This window comes from Dermacentor silvarum, chromosome 3 (genome assembly GCF_013339745.2).
Source record: "Dermacentor silvarum isolate Dsil-2018 chromosome 3, BIME_Dsil_1.4, whole genome shotgun sequence".
NCBI lineage: Eukaryota > Metazoa > Arthropoda > Arachnida > Ixodida > Ixodidae > Dermacentor > Dermacentor silvarum.
In genome coordinates, this window is record NC_051156.1 from 226,920,422 (window position 1) to 226,936,869 (window position 16,448).

At 48.3% G+C, this 16,448-nt stretch overlaps 2 protein-coding genes across 2 annotated transcripts in view; one reads left to right on the plus strand and one right to left on the minus strand.

Annotated features, from left to right (window-relative positions):
• Positions 1-16,448, minus strand: part of LOC119446831 (septin-1) — a 610,438-nt gene that overhangs the window by 264,847 nt on the left and 329,143 nt on the right. The gene's annotated exons all lie outside the window — the stretch shown is intronic.
• LOC119446821 (serine/threonine-protein kinase mTOR) overlaps positions 1-16,448 on the plus strand; it is a 246,829-nt gene that overhangs the window by 96,341 nt on the left and 134,040 nt on the right. Inside the window, exons 23-25 of the mRNA XM_049664437.1 lie at positions 3,196-3,336; positions 7,094-7,240; positions 15,259-15,401. Coding sequence (XP_049520394.1) covers positions 3,196-3,336; positions 7,094-7,240; positions 15,259-15,401 — 431 coding nt within the window. The remainder of the gene's footprint in view (positions 1-3,195; positions 3,337-7,093; positions 7,241-15,258; positions 15,402-16,448) is intronic.

Genomic DNA, 16,448 nt, shown 5'->3' on the forward strand with positions numbered 1-16,448 from the left:
AGTGGCGTGAAGTTCGTTGCCGCGTATCCAACACGATCTGTGTGCCTGTCGGCGGCTTATTGGCCTGATTTTTGCACATGCTTTCACACTTTACGAAGTACGCGCTTTGTTACCATTCCCTCTGCCTACGTCACGTTATCCACCCACATTATGCCACCCACATCAAGCCGAAGTCCACCCACATCAGCCCAACATTGGAAAGCACTCGCAAGGACAAAGACCACTACCACGTTAGCCGGGGCAGCCCATCCGTGGCGCACGCTCTGTGCTCCTTTTGCACCAAAAATGAAGTGAAACTATCACTTGGGCGGCATCAAGCACAGGGGGCTCTGCGGTGCATGCAAGATGTGGCACTGCGAGGGTCTCTACTAGGGGTGTGTAAATACTCGGATATTCGATTTCTTGAATATCCGATTTGTCTAATATCTATTCCTTTGGTGAATGACCCGGCCTTGGACGGTGCCACGGCGTGCATCTCTATCGTTACAACTTTCATCTAGGTTGACGATACCGATCGAAACGACTAACACAACGCAGACACAGGGAACTACAATAGCAGCCTTTATGGAAAGCATAAGAGCACGTTCGAAGATCAGTCTGATTAGCTACCGGAAGGCACACTCATAACATCGAATAATCGAGTTCAGTGTTAACGCACGCAGATTTGCATAGCTGGGAGCTTCCTACCCACACGTGAACACGCAAACGAACTTGGCACACGTGCTCTGAGTAGTTGACAGATGGTCTACCGCAGACCCGAACACCGCACTTCACTGCCCATCAATCTGACCCGTACATATGATTTTGCAACCGATCACTGATGAGCCAACCATAGAAACATATTGGCGATAAGCATTCCATGATAGTTTGCGGCTAGTTATGAGATCGTCTTGCGGCAAATTTTCCGCCGAAGTTCGGCCACACTGTGCCGCTCGTTAGGCTTAACCGTGTGGGGTCTCACACGCGCTCTTGGGTCAAAGGAATGACAACACAGTAGTGCAAACAAACAAAAGGGCATTTAGTGCACCTTTCCTACACTAATACACGCTAGCCGAAGTACTACCCATAGAACATGCACATGGGCGTGCAACAAATCAAGGAAGTCCGACTCACCGCGACCGGATAGCGAGCGAATATGTTCGCCCCATGCTATGACACCATCGCCTAGTCGTTCAGGTGTACGGTCACGCGAACAATCCGTGTTCGTCCATACCGGTGCCCTGCTCCTAGCCACGCGAGACGGTCTCGCGAAACGTGGATCGGCGCACGCGCGGGACGTCCGCATCGCTCACCGACCCCAACCGGAAGAGTCAGCGCCTTCAACCTTTTGCGCCCAAGTAACTCCGCCGTTAGTTGGCGTTAGCAGTGCGACACTCACGCCATCTCTCGCAGTGCGCCGCAACCACACCGACCGTAAAGCCACACGGCTCAGCCGGATTACAGGAGACGGGAGCCATGCGGGGAAAACAACATCAGGGAATGCGTGAGAGTCGCGCATCCCCACAACCGAAGCTGCGTTGTTGGGTGTCGGCAAGTTACGGTTGCTGAATCAACACAGAGGGATTCACAGCATACGCATGACCCTCGGAAAGCTAAAAACTGCCTCGCAAACGAAAGTGAGAGGCGGCTGATGAATGAGGAAGAAGAAGGGGGAGGAATAGTGAGCATCACGACTTTAAAGGGGCCCTGAACCACCCCTCGGGCTTGGTAAAATAACATGTGTTCCAAGTGTGCACTAGATATAGTACACACACATAGATACCCAGTGTATGGGAGAATGGCCGCCACTGTAGCTCAATTGGTAGAGCATTAAATTAGGGGTGTGCGAATCCCGAATAGTAGATTTCAAATTGAATATCGAATCGAAGCGAGAAAGAAAGAAAGCCAAATATTGAATCGTATATCGAATATCAGAAAATTTAACACAAACGTTCATGCTTCCAAATTTTGTGCAAGGAAACACAGTGCTGCACATGCTCAGGAGGCTAATCACGTTATTTAACAAGAATCTTGCTAGCTATCATTAACTTGGGTACCTATGAATAGAGAGGCATAGTTCTCCCCCTAACAAATGTGAAACGGAGGTTGAAAAACCAAAAATTGCGTGCCCAGTTCTGCCATCTGCGAAGCTACACACCAACTAGCCCACAAACGAGCGTGTCTTCTTCAAAACGCTCAAAAGGAGATATTTCGAGCAGATGAAGCTGCATTCATCCAAAACAGTTTTGGGACAGTTCGGCAAAGACGAGCTGTGCTCGTCCGAAATGGTTAAGGGGTTAATCAACGCTGGATCCCCATGCTGACTTTGTCTGTTCTTGGCTCATCGTCGTTGATGACTGCAGTTCTGCCAGCAGCATGCTGTCACTGTGGCAAAAAAATGCAGCACAACGATGTGGTTGCCCTCAGTAAACTTGTAGGGTTTGACAAGCTTGAGTACAACCTTCCACAGCAAAAAATCCAGCCTATATGATCAACCAAGCATGAATTTCTGCCTATCTGCATTGTCTGATATGGTACTTTTGTCTTTCTTCATGAATGCAAAAGTGGCCACTTGAACCATTCAGTAGGAGCTCTGGTGTCCTAGAGTTTTAACGGTTAATGAGTGGCCGCGAGCTATCCTTTGGCGGGAATTCAGTCAATATCTCCTCGCTATAGGTCTAGTGACAAAACGACATCCAGAAAGCAGAGAAGTATCCTCTCCAACAGAATGTCTTGGCCAAGCTAGGGTAACATAATTTCCCTTCAGTTCACATCTTTTTGTATGTGGGTCACATCTGACAAATCAAGTGACACACAGCATGGTTTAGTTGCCATTATACATACCTGCATTCTATGGGTTGCATGGCAGTGCCACATTTAAATAATTGAGTAAAACAGAAAACTAGGGTACCTGGAAAATTCACCAGCAATTCAATGTGATCTGGTGTTGCCTCTTGAGGTCGAGGGCAACTTGCTGTCCCTTGCCATACTCGTTTCTCAGCATCGGAACATTCATCGTAATGACTTTTGTCAGTTCCATTCTTTTTAGAGCCACATATGCCTGTTTTAGTCAATGCACTTGTATGGGTAGAATGTTTTGCTTGCATTGAAAAAATTCATATCTTGGGATTTGCATATGTGGACATCTTGATAGTACAAATAATTAAAAGATGTTGTTATTGTATTTATTTGTGTATATGCACATCTGTTTTGCAGCAGGCTATGGACACCTTGTGTGCTATGGTTGTTCAGCTGGGTAAAAAGTACAAGATTTTTCTACCTCTGGTCACCAAAGTCATCGACAACCACAAGATTGTGCACCAGCGATACAATTCTCTCGTCACCAAAATCATACGAGTAAGTACACCAAAATCATGCGAGTAAGTAGTACCCCCAAAAGTGTTCCTTTTCAAGGTGATATACCGTGTTTACTCGCATTATGAATGCACCCCCCACTTTTTCAATTAAGGAGAGTGTTTTTTCTTTTTCTCGCATGATGAACGCACCCTGAATTTGCTGCTGTGAAGTAGGAGAGACACTGTACGATGCGGCGTCTGATATGGCATCCGGTGGATATGATTGTATCGACGCTGTATCGGACATTGAATCGTGCCGTGTGTCTCCAATTTTTATTGCAATAGCAATTATATGGACACTCCAGGCACATTTCTGCCGTCGACGCCGATGATCACGCCTCAGTCTCCCACGTTCGAGGTAGGAAAGTGGGGAGGAAACGCGCCGTATTCCGTCACTTGCATTGCGCCAGGGGGGAGGGGGGCGGCGCAGCAACTGCGCATTGTGAGGCCGTGCGAGCCTTATCTTGAAAGCAATTTGCATCGGGGGCGGGGGCTGAGTCTAGGTGTAACGGCGGCATATACCTTTGTGCGTGCTCTGTTCTTGCCTCTGTGGGGTCTCACATGTGCTCTTGGGACAAAGGAACAACAACGCAGTAGTGCAGACAATCAAAAGGGCATTTATTGCACCTTTCATACACTAATACATACCAGCCGAATTGCTACCAATAGAACATTCACACGGGCGCGCGACAAATCAAGGAAGTCCGACTCACCGCGACCCGATAGCGAGCGAATATGTTCGCCCCATGCTATGACACCATCGCCTAGTCGTTCACGTGTACAGTCACGCTAACGATGGCGCGCTCGAACGATCCGTGTTCGTCCATACCGGTGTCCTGCTCTAAGCCTCGCGCGACGGTCGCGCGAAGCGGGCCGGCGCACGCGCGAAGCGTTCGTGCGTGTTGGTCGCCGATCCCCAGCCAAAGAGAGAGCCCTCGACCTTTTTCTCCCAATTGACCCCGGCGTTTCGGTGGCGTTAGCATGGCGACACTAGCGCCATCTCTCGCAACGCGCCGCAACCACCGCCGGTAGCCACGCAGAGAAGCCGGACTACAGGAGACATGCGGGGAAAACAACATCAGGGGACGCGTGAGAGTCGCGCATTCCCACATCCCCCCAACCTTAAATCACTACACATACGCCGGCGAAACATGTCACAAGGCCTATCAACGCGCGCGTCGCGAACAAAAGTTAGTACATGCGACAGTGGCGCCACCGAGTAAATGTCCACGCATTATCCACAACGTGCGAGCCGACATTGACTCTGGGGTTCACCGCTGGCATCCGTTGGTCACAGCACCACGTCTGCAGATTCGATGGCACGACTCCAGCCCAGGACTCCGGAAACGGCGACGCAGAAGTCGGCACGAGCAAGCGTCGCTCGCGCCCTGCTGACTAGAGCCGCAGTAGCCGTTGGTGACTGCCGGCTCTTTTCCCAGCCGCCGAGGGTTGCGAGCCGGACATTGGCGGCCGCCGAAGTCGCTGCGCCGACATTGACCACAGGCATCTCCAAAGCCTGGGGTAGCTCGATTGTAGTCCGGGGCAGCAGCGCTGACGATGTGCAGGTGACAGCAAACCAGGAGTGACTCCGCTCACGCTGCGTACACTCAACGCACTCGACAAACACTAAAGTAGTGCAAGGGAGAGGAATTCGGCATACGCATCTCGCCCACGTGGTACGATGTTCAATTCGGCTAGCAAAATTTCGGGCGGCATAGCAGATGCTAAGTTCACGTGAACAAAGCTTACTTTCTTGAGTCGAACGAGAATTTCAATTCGTGCTAGGCGAACTAATGAGGGAAGCAATGTGCGACACCTCAACACCACGGTCCACCAGGTTGTGTCCCTCAACGTGCGACAGGCGGCTTTGTTAAGCCTTAGGCCTAATGCGTCGCTACTTTGACAACAACCGGCATCCAAAAAAAAAACAACACCCAAAATGGGCACAAGAACAGGCAGCCGCGAAGAGACGTTAGCTCTGTGAGGTGGTCCTACTCCGCTCGGTGCACACAGCATCCGAGTTGACGGCGCCCACCGTCCCAGACGGTGTCGGAGCGCCCGGTGCCAGGCCGCAATACCAGTCAGCCCGTAGCGGCACCCGTGGCCCGCGGCCACCCGGCTCCCTGAGCCTCGACTTCTGAAGTCAAAGATATAGAAGAAGCTATTTACATAAGAAATTCGGACCACCCACGAGGCTTCCGTACTCACTCGCTTCAGGCTTGCCAATGCTCCGCGGGCGCTAGGCCTCGCTCTCCCAGGATGCAGACCACGTGGCTCTCGTACCGACGAGTGTACTTCAAAACACTCGCGAAAAGGCTTAGCATGTTGAAAAGTTCAAACACGCTACAGCAACCGTCGCCTCGCTCAAGAAAGCACACCGCCGACACTAGCGATCAAAATCCACGCTAGGACTACGCTTCGGTTGAAACATCTCGAACCGAGCAAAACTGTTAAAATTATCGTCCGATGCCCCAAGAGGCCCCACGTTGGGCGCCAGATGTGGGGTCTCACATGTGCTCTTGGGACAAAGGAACAACAACGCAGTAGTGCAGACAATCAAAAGGGCATTTATTGCACCTTTCATACACTAATACATACCAGCCGAATTGCTACCAATAGAACATTCACACGGGCGCGCGACAAATCAAGGAAGTCCGACTCACCGCGACCCGATAGCGAGCGAATATGTTCGCCCCATGCTATGACACCATCGCCTAGTCGTTCACGTGTACAGTCACGCTAACGATGGCGCGCTCGAACGATCCGTGTTCGTCCATACCGGTGTCCTGCTCTAAGCCTCGCGCGACGGTCGCGCGAAGCGGGCCGGCGCACGCGCGAAGCGTTCGTGCGTGTTGGTCGCCGATCCCCAGCCAAAGAGAGAGCCCTCGACCTTTTTCTCCCAATTGACCCCGGCGTTTCGGTGGCGTTAGCATCGCGACACTAGCGCCATCTCTCGCAACGCGCCGCAACCACCGCCGGTAGCCACGCAGAGAAGCCGGACTACAGGAGACATGCGGGGAAAACAACATCAGGGGACGCGTGAGAGTCGCGCATTCCCACACCTCTCAGTTTGCGTTGAAACGATACACAGCACGAAATTCACTTCTCTCGCTTTTGCTGCCGTGCTTCCTCCTGCCAACGTTTTGATAGCGAGTGTCCGTGGTCATCGACTGTTGATGTGTTTATGTTTGCCTAAATGCGCTGATATCATGCTTGTTAATTTACATAGTTAGCGAATATTTGCAAGTTCATACGGCCGATAAAACTGTTATCCTTAATTCGTGTAGCTGTCTACACATTTGCTATCGCAATCGATGGTTTGCCTTTCGGGCGAAACCGCAACTTTTGTAAAGGTGGCTGCAGAAAATATCGCTCAAAATTTTACCCCGCATGTGAACGCACCCCCCAACTTAGTGCATATTTTTTTGGAAAAAAGGTGCGTTCATTATGCGAGTAAATACGGTATTTGAGCAGAGCAAGCTCTGTTGTAGTATTCACTTCATCTTATCTGATTGTGTCCAGATTGGAGCTAGTTGTGACAAGCTAAATTGATTGAAATCACTTTTTAGATTTAACGAAATTGTCACACAATTAGCAATGTTTAAGCACATATACAATTATGGCAGTTCGCTTACGTCACAATTGTGCTAGTGTTTCATAAATGCCATACTATTAGGGTATTTTTTTAAGAAGTGCTTGTTCTTCCTTGTAAGAAAAAAAGTGCATATAAAATTGTAGGCTGGCATGTTTTTGTGCAGAGCACCAGTCTCATAGACGATGATGAAACATTTGGTGTGGACAAGCGGCAACCTCGAAGCAGACAGCAGTCGGAGGACCAGCCTGCGTCAAACACAGAGATAACAACGGTCAAGAAACAGAAGGTTTGCTCTGCCAACCTAGAGCGGGTGAGTGGGTTGCCTCCTCTTTATTTGTTTGAACTTTTGTCTTGAAATGAGCATTCAATATACAGGGGTGGGACTCCTGCGCCAATTGCGCATTTTTTATACACACACAAATTCTGGCTCCAAACTGCACCAAGCACAGAAAATTGGCCGAAATTGCGCCACGCTGCGCCAGAACGTCTTTGGCAGTGTCCACGAACAGCGAGCGGAATCGTTTTCCGAAAAACAGTGCTGCCATTCACATTATGCACACCGTGTGACGACACTTCCCGCAGAGTTTCTCGTAATTTTCGCGCTTATAACAATGGACTTTCTGGCGCTTCCGCCCGGCACGCGCGTGGCCATTGCCGGCTGTTGTCGCTGCTGTTGGAACGACTTTTTCAGCTGTGTTTAGAGTGTACTAGAATACGGGCCAAGCGGCGCAGCACTCCCTAGCTGAAGTGCAACACAACAAAAAGTAGGCTGAGAGCCTTGCGAGCGAACTAGATATTTCGGAGGCACGTGCTGCAGCGGGTGCAGAGGGCGGGCATCTGTCTCCCCAAGGCCGGTATAACATAAAACTATTCCAATCTGTTTTTGTGCCCATAGGCGCGAGGCGTGAGCCATTTTGACCTAGCACGAAGGGCTGATGGCCGATTTGGAATAAAAAGTCGCAGTAAAAAGGCGAAGCAACGATTGCGATAGCAAATTAGTAGACTGCTATAAGAAGCAAGGATGGTAGTTTTATCAGCCGTGTAAACTTGTAAACATGTGTTCACTCACTAAATTAACAAGCATGGTATCGCACGCACAAGCAAACATGAACACATCTCACTCAATTACCGCAGAAACTCGCTGTGAAAGAGCTGGAGTAAGTAAGCGCGGCAGCAGCAGCGAGGGAATTCACCTTTGTGCTGTCTTGCTTCAACGCTATGTTGCGAAAAACAGCGCACACGAAGCTATCAGCACTCGCACTCTGTCCATATTGCAGATAGCTTTCAAGATACGGCCCACGCAGCCGCACCATACGCAGCAGCCGCCGAAGTAGAACGACCCCTCCCTCCCCCGGGTGCCTTGCGCGCGATGAAAGATGGCGCGCTTCGTCCCCATTTTCCCCCCTCGCGCATGCGAGATTGAGCCGCCATCGTCAGCTCACCCTCGTTGGCTCATCTTCACGCTTTCCCTCGCACATACAGTGTACGGCGTGTGGCGACGATGTCCAGTATAGACCGCTTATAACGTAAGTCGCCGGAGTCGCGAATATCCGCACTATAAGCGGTACTGCACTATAACCAAAGCAACAATTTTCAAGGCCCGCACATATGCAAATCATGTGCACCGAGCTGCCACGCGTATGCGACAGTCGAGGAATGCGGCTAGAACATTTGCATTCAATTTACAGTCGAATCTCGTTAATTCGAAATAATTCACGCGGCGGCGCCTCCGACCGGCATTGCTCCGGCACCGCCAAAAATCGCATTGCGACGCGTGCGATCGCACCAATTTTTTCCGCTCCTGTCGCAGCATGTGGAACGGCCTATAGAGTAAAAGCTTAGGAGAGACCCCTCAATGTCGCGCGCGAACAAAAAAAAAAGAAAGAAAAAAAACATGCGGCGGAAATTCCACCCTCTCTCAAATGGCAAGGTCGCCGATTCTGTGTTGCGCCGGAACATTCGTGTACGTTCCGACGTCTCAGCCACGCTACCGTAGCCACGCGTGGAAAATGGCAGTGAACCCTTCTTTCTCCTTTATGCTTCCTCTACTTTCTAGTCACGTGTTGACCTTGCACGCAGCGGCTACGGCGCAGAGGGAAGCCGCGGCACTGTCCCAGGCCGGCCAACGAAACTGCCCACGCCGGCAAACGCCCACTTCCCAATAACGGCAGAAAATGAAACTTCGGGGAGCTGGCGCTGGGTCGGCTGGAGCGGCACGGCACCTGCATGGCGGCGGGCGCGCACGGTGACATTCGAAAGTGAGAGAGCTAGGAGTAAGGGCGAGGGGAGCCACCGAAGCCGTGGAGTTGCCGAGACGAAATCCGCTTCCCTGCCGCCCTCCTCCCTCACATTCCTTGGTCTCTGCGTGCGCCCTTCGCCGTGCCGTGCCGGCGCCGCCCGCTCCCTGAAGTTTCGTTTACTGCCGTTATCGTGAAGCGAGCGTTGGCCGGCGTTGGCAGTTTCGTGGCCATCGCTCGCTATGCGCGCCGTGATTTTTCACGACTCCCACTCAAGATTCTGGTTTCAGCCTCACTGGCTGTTCGTTTGCACCACGTGCCCTTCTCCTCCACTTCGTCTCTCTTCCTCGAGCACTCCTTGGGGCGCCTGTTTGAGGGGAGCGTTCGCCGTCTCCGCTGACTTCCGTACTCCCAGGCAGCCGCACTGTAACCGGTATTTCGTTTCCTGCAACTGCAGTATAAGCGATACGTGTATACATGGACGAGAAGAAAGGGAACCGAGGGGCCCGATTTTTATTATCATATCATAAGAAGCCAACAAACAATGACACCAAGGACAACAAGGGTAAAATACTTGTACTTACTGATTGAATTAAAGAAATGATAAATAAATGGAAATGAAAATGGATGAAAAAGCAACTGTCCGCAGGTGGGGAACGAACCCACGTCTTCGCATTACGCGTGCGATGCTCTCACCATTGAGCTACCGCGGAGCCGTTTTCACATCCACTTTCTGGGGTATTTATGTGTCTGCAACTAGAATTAACCCTGGGAGTGTTAGCTAGCCCCACCACTCACAAACCTAGGGGCGGATGTGGAACATCCTTTCTGCCGCAGGCGTCACGAGCACATGAACTTTTTGGGTGATGGCTTTTGGGTTGTCCTTGGTGTCATTGTTTGTTGGCTTCTTACGATGTGTATACATGGAGTGCTATGGGAAAATTAACGGGAGTCTGAAAAGACCACACTATATCCGGTCCTGCACTTTAAGCGGTTGCGTTATAAGTGGTCTATACTGTATATGAGGGGTTGTAGCTTTGCCCTAAATGACTGATTGTTGTGCATAATCTGAGTACATACGCTACCGTGCTGGGTTGTATGCATTTTGTCTTTATTACTTTGGTGATAAGGGCTCCAAATTGCAGCTCATATGGGACAAAATGTTGTAAAGAGTGCGGCCTTGCTGCTACCCGCTAGTCCAAAGCATTTGTCAAACACATCGCAGAAACGAAAAAAAAATCAAACATTTCACTTACAACAGAATTGAAAAAGCAACCGGCACTTCAAAGAGCTACGACACACTCCACCCAGCACACATGCTGCTTTTATATCCAACATGGGGGTCAGCGCATACACGTGCGCAAGGCTTATCGCTGGCTATCGCACTGGCACATGGCCTGTCTAATTAGCATTTTGTGAATGTAAATCTTGATGTGTTGAGGAGCTTCTTCCACTTTTCATAACAAAAACGATCTTTTTAAAATCAGTCTCTTTTAAACATTGTTTTAACAAATGTATACATCAGGATTAGGTGTTTGGTAGGTTGCCAAATTTCATCCAAATTATTGATATCAGTAAAGGGCATGTGTGAAATAATGTGGGTGCTTCTTGTTAGTAAATGTTAAACACTTTTTTTCTTCAAAATTTAATTTCATGTTCCATCTCTTACAGCATCTGCAAATGGCTTTCAATGCACCTTTTCAGTTGTTTCTGTTGTCTTATCTAAGTTATGCGCAAATAAGATAAGGTCACACGTATAGCTGAATTGATAAGCATTGGGTGAAGGAGGTGTGGTCTCATGCATGCTCTTGGGGCAAAGGAACGACAACACAAGGGCATTTATTGGACCTTTCACACACCAATGCCAGCTAGCTGAATTACTATCAATAGAACATGCCAATGGGTGCAGATCAATCGAAGTCCGACTGACCGCGACAGGATATCGAGCGAATATGTTTGCCACCATGCTGGACACCAACCCTAATTGCTCGCGTGTACAGTTACGCAAACGGTGGCGCATACTAACGATCGAGTTCATCCATCCCGGAGACCTGCTCCGAAGCCTCGTGAGAAGATCTTGCACGTATTATATCGCACCAGCACGTGCGTGGCAGATTGTGCCAAAAGCAAAGCATCGACCTGGCTCCCGGCATGCGAGATTTGCGTGTTGTGTCGCGCGGCGCCATAAATTTTAGACGCCATGCCTGATCACACTTCGTGCTCACAGTCGGCGCCCATGAATTAAAAACAAAATTGTAAAAACATACGAATATTCATACGGTGCGTTAAAAAAGAAAGAGAAGTCACAGTTTTGCCAGAAAGGCAGAGCATTGATTGCGATATCAGAAAGGCAACTACACGATGTAAGGTTTGTAGTTCTATCCGTGTCACAATTGCTCAGGCAAACATTAACAGATCTTACTCCATGACCACGAACTTGCTGTCACAATGCGAGCAAACGCTTCGCACCATGTCTTGGAAACTTGAGATTACATGACCACCAACATTATACGCCCAGGAACCCAATGCACACCTAGACACCAACCGTCTTAGCTTGTCCTTCACACTTCTCGCAAAGAGATTAACGTAAAAACCCGCGTATAATACGAACCCGAATTTAATACCGAATTTAATATGAGGTGAAATTTCTGGGACGAGAAATGTAAAAAAAAAAGTTTTACCTGCGTATAATCTGAGTGAGAGAAACTCAGGGAAAACATTTAAATTCGACTCTGCACTTCAATCACTGTCGTCCTCAGCTGCGCTTTTGTCGGACAATTCCTTGTCCGACAAATCCTCCCAGAGGTACTCATCCTCTGTGCCATAGAGCGCGTTCGAGATCCCGCACTTCTTGAAAGCGCGATGCACAAGGTCTTCTGGAATGCTCGCCCATGCGTCGACGATCCACCTGCACAGCGTGGCTGGCGATGCCAGCTTCAGCTGCCCGGTCGGCGTTATGCAGGTTCGCCTGACCGCATTCATTTTGCGTAGCACCGCTTGACTGCGTCTTTGAAAGGCTTGTTGACGCAAACATCTAGAGGCTGCAGCTGAGACGTCATCCCACCCAGGATAACGACGAGTTCAGTGCCAGAATGGCGCAACAGCTTCTTTATTGAGTCGGCCAAATGGCCACGAAACACGTCCAGCACGAGGATGGATGGGAACGACAACAGTGTGCCAGGCCGACTACACCACACGGACTTTATCCAGTCAAGCACAAGGCTCTCGTTCATCCACCCTTTCTCATGGAATTTGACGGTGACGTTTCTCAGCAGCTCATCTTTCGGCATTGTTTTGCACTTGAAGACGACATAGGGCGGGAGCTTGCGGCCGTCTGCCGTGCACGGCAACATGGCGGTAACTCGCTTCTTCTTGTTCCCAGTGGACCGGACATAAACTTGTTTTGAGCCCTTTTCGTGCACGGTAAGGGGGCGATGGCATGTCCAGATAAACTGGTGTTCGGTCAGCATAGCCCATTTGTCCTAGCTGATAGTTCTTCGACTTCCACAGCGAAATAACGTGGTGCTGGAAAGCCACAAGCGGCTATTCAAATGATGCGGGCAGCTTTTGCGAAATTGAAGTTCTCCGGCGCAATGAAAATCCCGCACGGCACATGTAGCGATACATCCAGTGCTTGCTCGCTTTGAAGGCGGAGCTCGTTATGCCTTTTTCTCTTGCAAGCTCCCTAGCTTTTGCCTGTATAAGCTCCGCGCTCACGGAAAGATGCCTGGCTCGCTGTTCTCGTACGAATTCTGTCAGGGTGAGTTCAATTTCTGGGAATGTTCCATTCCTTGGGCCGCGAAAACTTATTCGCATTCCGCTGCACGTGAAAAGGGCTTCCTTCTGTCATCGCCATCGGCGGATGCTTTCCTCGGTGACGCTGAACTGCCTCTCAGCCGCACTGTTGCCGATGTCCTCTGCAGCTAAAATCATCTTTCGCTTGAAAGCAGCCGAGTACTGCTTTTGTGGCCCTGACATCGTGCTCCTTCACTGTGGGGAAAAAAAAAAACGATGCTCTTTGCGAAGCGGGGTTAACACGTGAGCTGCCAAGGTCTGCAGTCAACAATAAAGAAACGATGTAGCCACACTGCAGTAGCAAAGCCAAGTCATAGCCACGCAGCAATAACGAAGCCAAGTCGTAGCCACAAAGCAATAACGACGCCTAGTCGTAGCCACAAAGCAATAACGAAACTAAAACTTCGAGCCCGACTTTCTGGCTCAAATTTTCGTTCGGATCCGCATATAGCGCATATAGCACGAGGCGAAAATTTGGGACACTAATTACAGGAAAAAAACCTCGTATTATACGTGGGTTTTTATGGTACCTCCAAGATAAGGAGGAGATGTGCATGCTAAGAGGAGAGGGCAGATAGGTGTGCGCTTCAGCCTCCCCCCTTCCCCTAAGCATGCACTTGATCACTTTACCGTGCAGTGCGTTTACTCCCTCCCTATGCCCCTTGTGCAGAAGGAATCGTCAGCGCTTGTGTTTACCCGAGTGCTGTGAGCTTCTGCATGCCTCGCAGCCTTTGCAAGGTGTTTACCAACGTGAAAAATGGCGCAGTGGTGTTCCCTGCCTACCGTGTCCCGGTGCACGTGCTTTGGTGGCGTTTTTGCTGCTTTTCATGCACCCGGACGCATAACTTTTTCCTCGGACAACATTTTTAGTCTTTTGCTAGATTTACTAGCCATACAGGCTCCAAGTAAACATTTGAAATGGCCATAAACTTTGCTTAATTGAAATCTTATCACAAAATTACTTCATTAAATAGTGAAAAAAAATACACAGTTATCAATGGAACTAGTATCGGGAAATGAAAATAGTTTGTTACATCGCAAATCTCGTTAAATCAAGATTCTTTATATCGAGGTTTGACTGTATTGATAACCTTTGGACACCTTTGGACTTCTGAGGCATAGAAAGCATGTGTGAGTGGAAATCAAGCTGGAATGCATTAAGTGCAGGCATGCACTGTTGACGCAGGAGGCGATGATTACGTAGTGATTTGCTAAGAGAAATTTGTTTTACTCGAAGAGCCAGAGAGGAACCCTTATGAAAATTACGACGTCTGAAGGGCGTCGTATTCTGTGGGCTTCTTGTTCTCGCCGTGTGTCGTTTTAATGCTACTTAAATGTGAGTCATTCCTGGAATATGCCTTAAACCCTCTGTAGCACAAGTCTGAGCCTCATAAATACCACTTCTTGTGCATGTTCACACCCAATTTTCAACTTTTCATCAGTTTATTATCAGGTTTTTCATCGGTCAGAACTCTGGGTAAGAATGCATTGGAGTTCTGTTTTTACAGCAAAGCTAGATTCTGACCAAAAGTGTGTGCGTGTCAACAGGGTGTGTAGAATAAAGTTGCGTTGACAGAGAAAACAGTGGGCCGATCCCGAAGATAGTACAATACCGGCTCGACTCACGGCAGAGGTAGTCTACCCACTAATCCACCATTTAAGGTGTATCAAGGAGGATAAGGGTTGATTAAGGTGGATTAGGGTGCATTAAGGTGGACTAAGGTCGACTAAGGTGGATGAAGGAGTATTAAGATGGCTTAAGAAGGACTAGGGTCAATTAAGGTGGATGAAGGAGGATTAGGGTTGATTAAGGTGGATTAGAGTGTATTAAGGTGGACTAAGGTCAATTAAGGTGTACTAAAGAGGATTAGGGTTGATTAAGGTGGATTTAGGAGGATTAAAGTGGATTAGGGTGTCTTTGTCTTGATGCTTTAATTGCATATATATAGTCATACATATATATAATTTCGTCATTTTAGAAGAACACATAACAGCTTCGCTGGTTGTCCTTCACAGAGTGGAAGGGCAGTAAGTTTTTTTCTGGCTTACATGCTTTATGAATCCTGAAACATTCTATTCGTTGGGAAAGGGATTGTCGCCATGGTATTGAGGTAAATGCATTGGTGCTATTGTATGGGGATATTATTCTGCAGCTGAAAATACAGCATTTCATCTTATATGACACAGTGTATCTGGATAAATCGGCTTTCTCATATTTAAGCATGAACAATTTTTCCTAGTGTCCTTGAATTCTTTCTGGTGCTTCACAATATTATGTCTCTCTATTGTCTTGCAGCTATGGACACCAGCCAAAAGAGTTTCCAAGGATGACTGGTTAGAATGGCTCAGGAGGTTAAGCATTGAGCTTCTCAAAGCCTCGCCATCTCCAGCCCTTCGCTCCTGTTGGTCCCTGGCTCACAGTTACAACCAGCTCCCCAAGTGAGAGCAGTTGGCACACTTTTTGCCCATGTTTACAAGCAAGCATGCTATATGTTTTCTTTTAAATTCCGTGCTTTCTTTTTTATGTATGGGTCCAAATTCTTCAACGTGTCACCCTTACACAATTTAAAAGTAAGTAAATCTGTGTCTGCCTTGAAGAACTGAAGTGCTTGCTGCCATATGTGATGACCATGGCACACCTGCCAGCACTCCAGAATTTTCCAGAAATTTTATATATTTAAGCTTGTGTTACGACTTTACTAGTCTTGCATCAGTTTTATGAAAAATAAGCTCTCTTCATGAAAAAATGTCACTCGGTGTCCAAACCTTTTATTGAAAGACTTCTGGTGGGGAAAGGACACAAAAATGGTACTTGCTTCAAGAAAGTTTACACAGTGGAATCTCGGTGATACGATTCAGCATAATACGTTTTTTGGGATAATATGTTTCTTTTTCTTTTCCTGACAATACAATTTGGTTGGGTAATACGTTGGATAATAAGATTTTCGGATGATACACTTTATTATCCGGTTCCGTGAAGATCGTATCAACGAGATTCCACTGTAATCAAACAAGTTCCTGAAGCATGCAAAATCAACAGCAGTAAAGCCGCAGAAAAAGTCACTCTGATCTATAAACATTGTGGTGCTTACCAGCCTCTGCATTTCCAAGGTTGCTGCTACTTGTTTGCTGCATCTATAAAGTGTGTATGTATATGTACTTCAAAAAATGCGGGCTCTGGCAAGCATTAAAAAATGTGTACTACTGTTCTCTCTCCTCGATCTCATGTGAGTTGGATTTTTACTAATGTTAAAGTTCACATGTTGCAAGATATGCCATGGGGTCTGATTATTTGTAGAGTAGTACTGTTCAAAGGTGAAGCCAACCTTGGACATACACTTGTACTTTCTCGCTCTTCTAGTGTCCCAGTCCAGAACAAATTATGATTTTGCGAAGATAGCTCTCATCATAAAAATCCACAGCGAAATTTAGAACCCTCTTCTTTGATATCTTTCGCAGACTCGAGTGCCATCTTCCAATATGAAG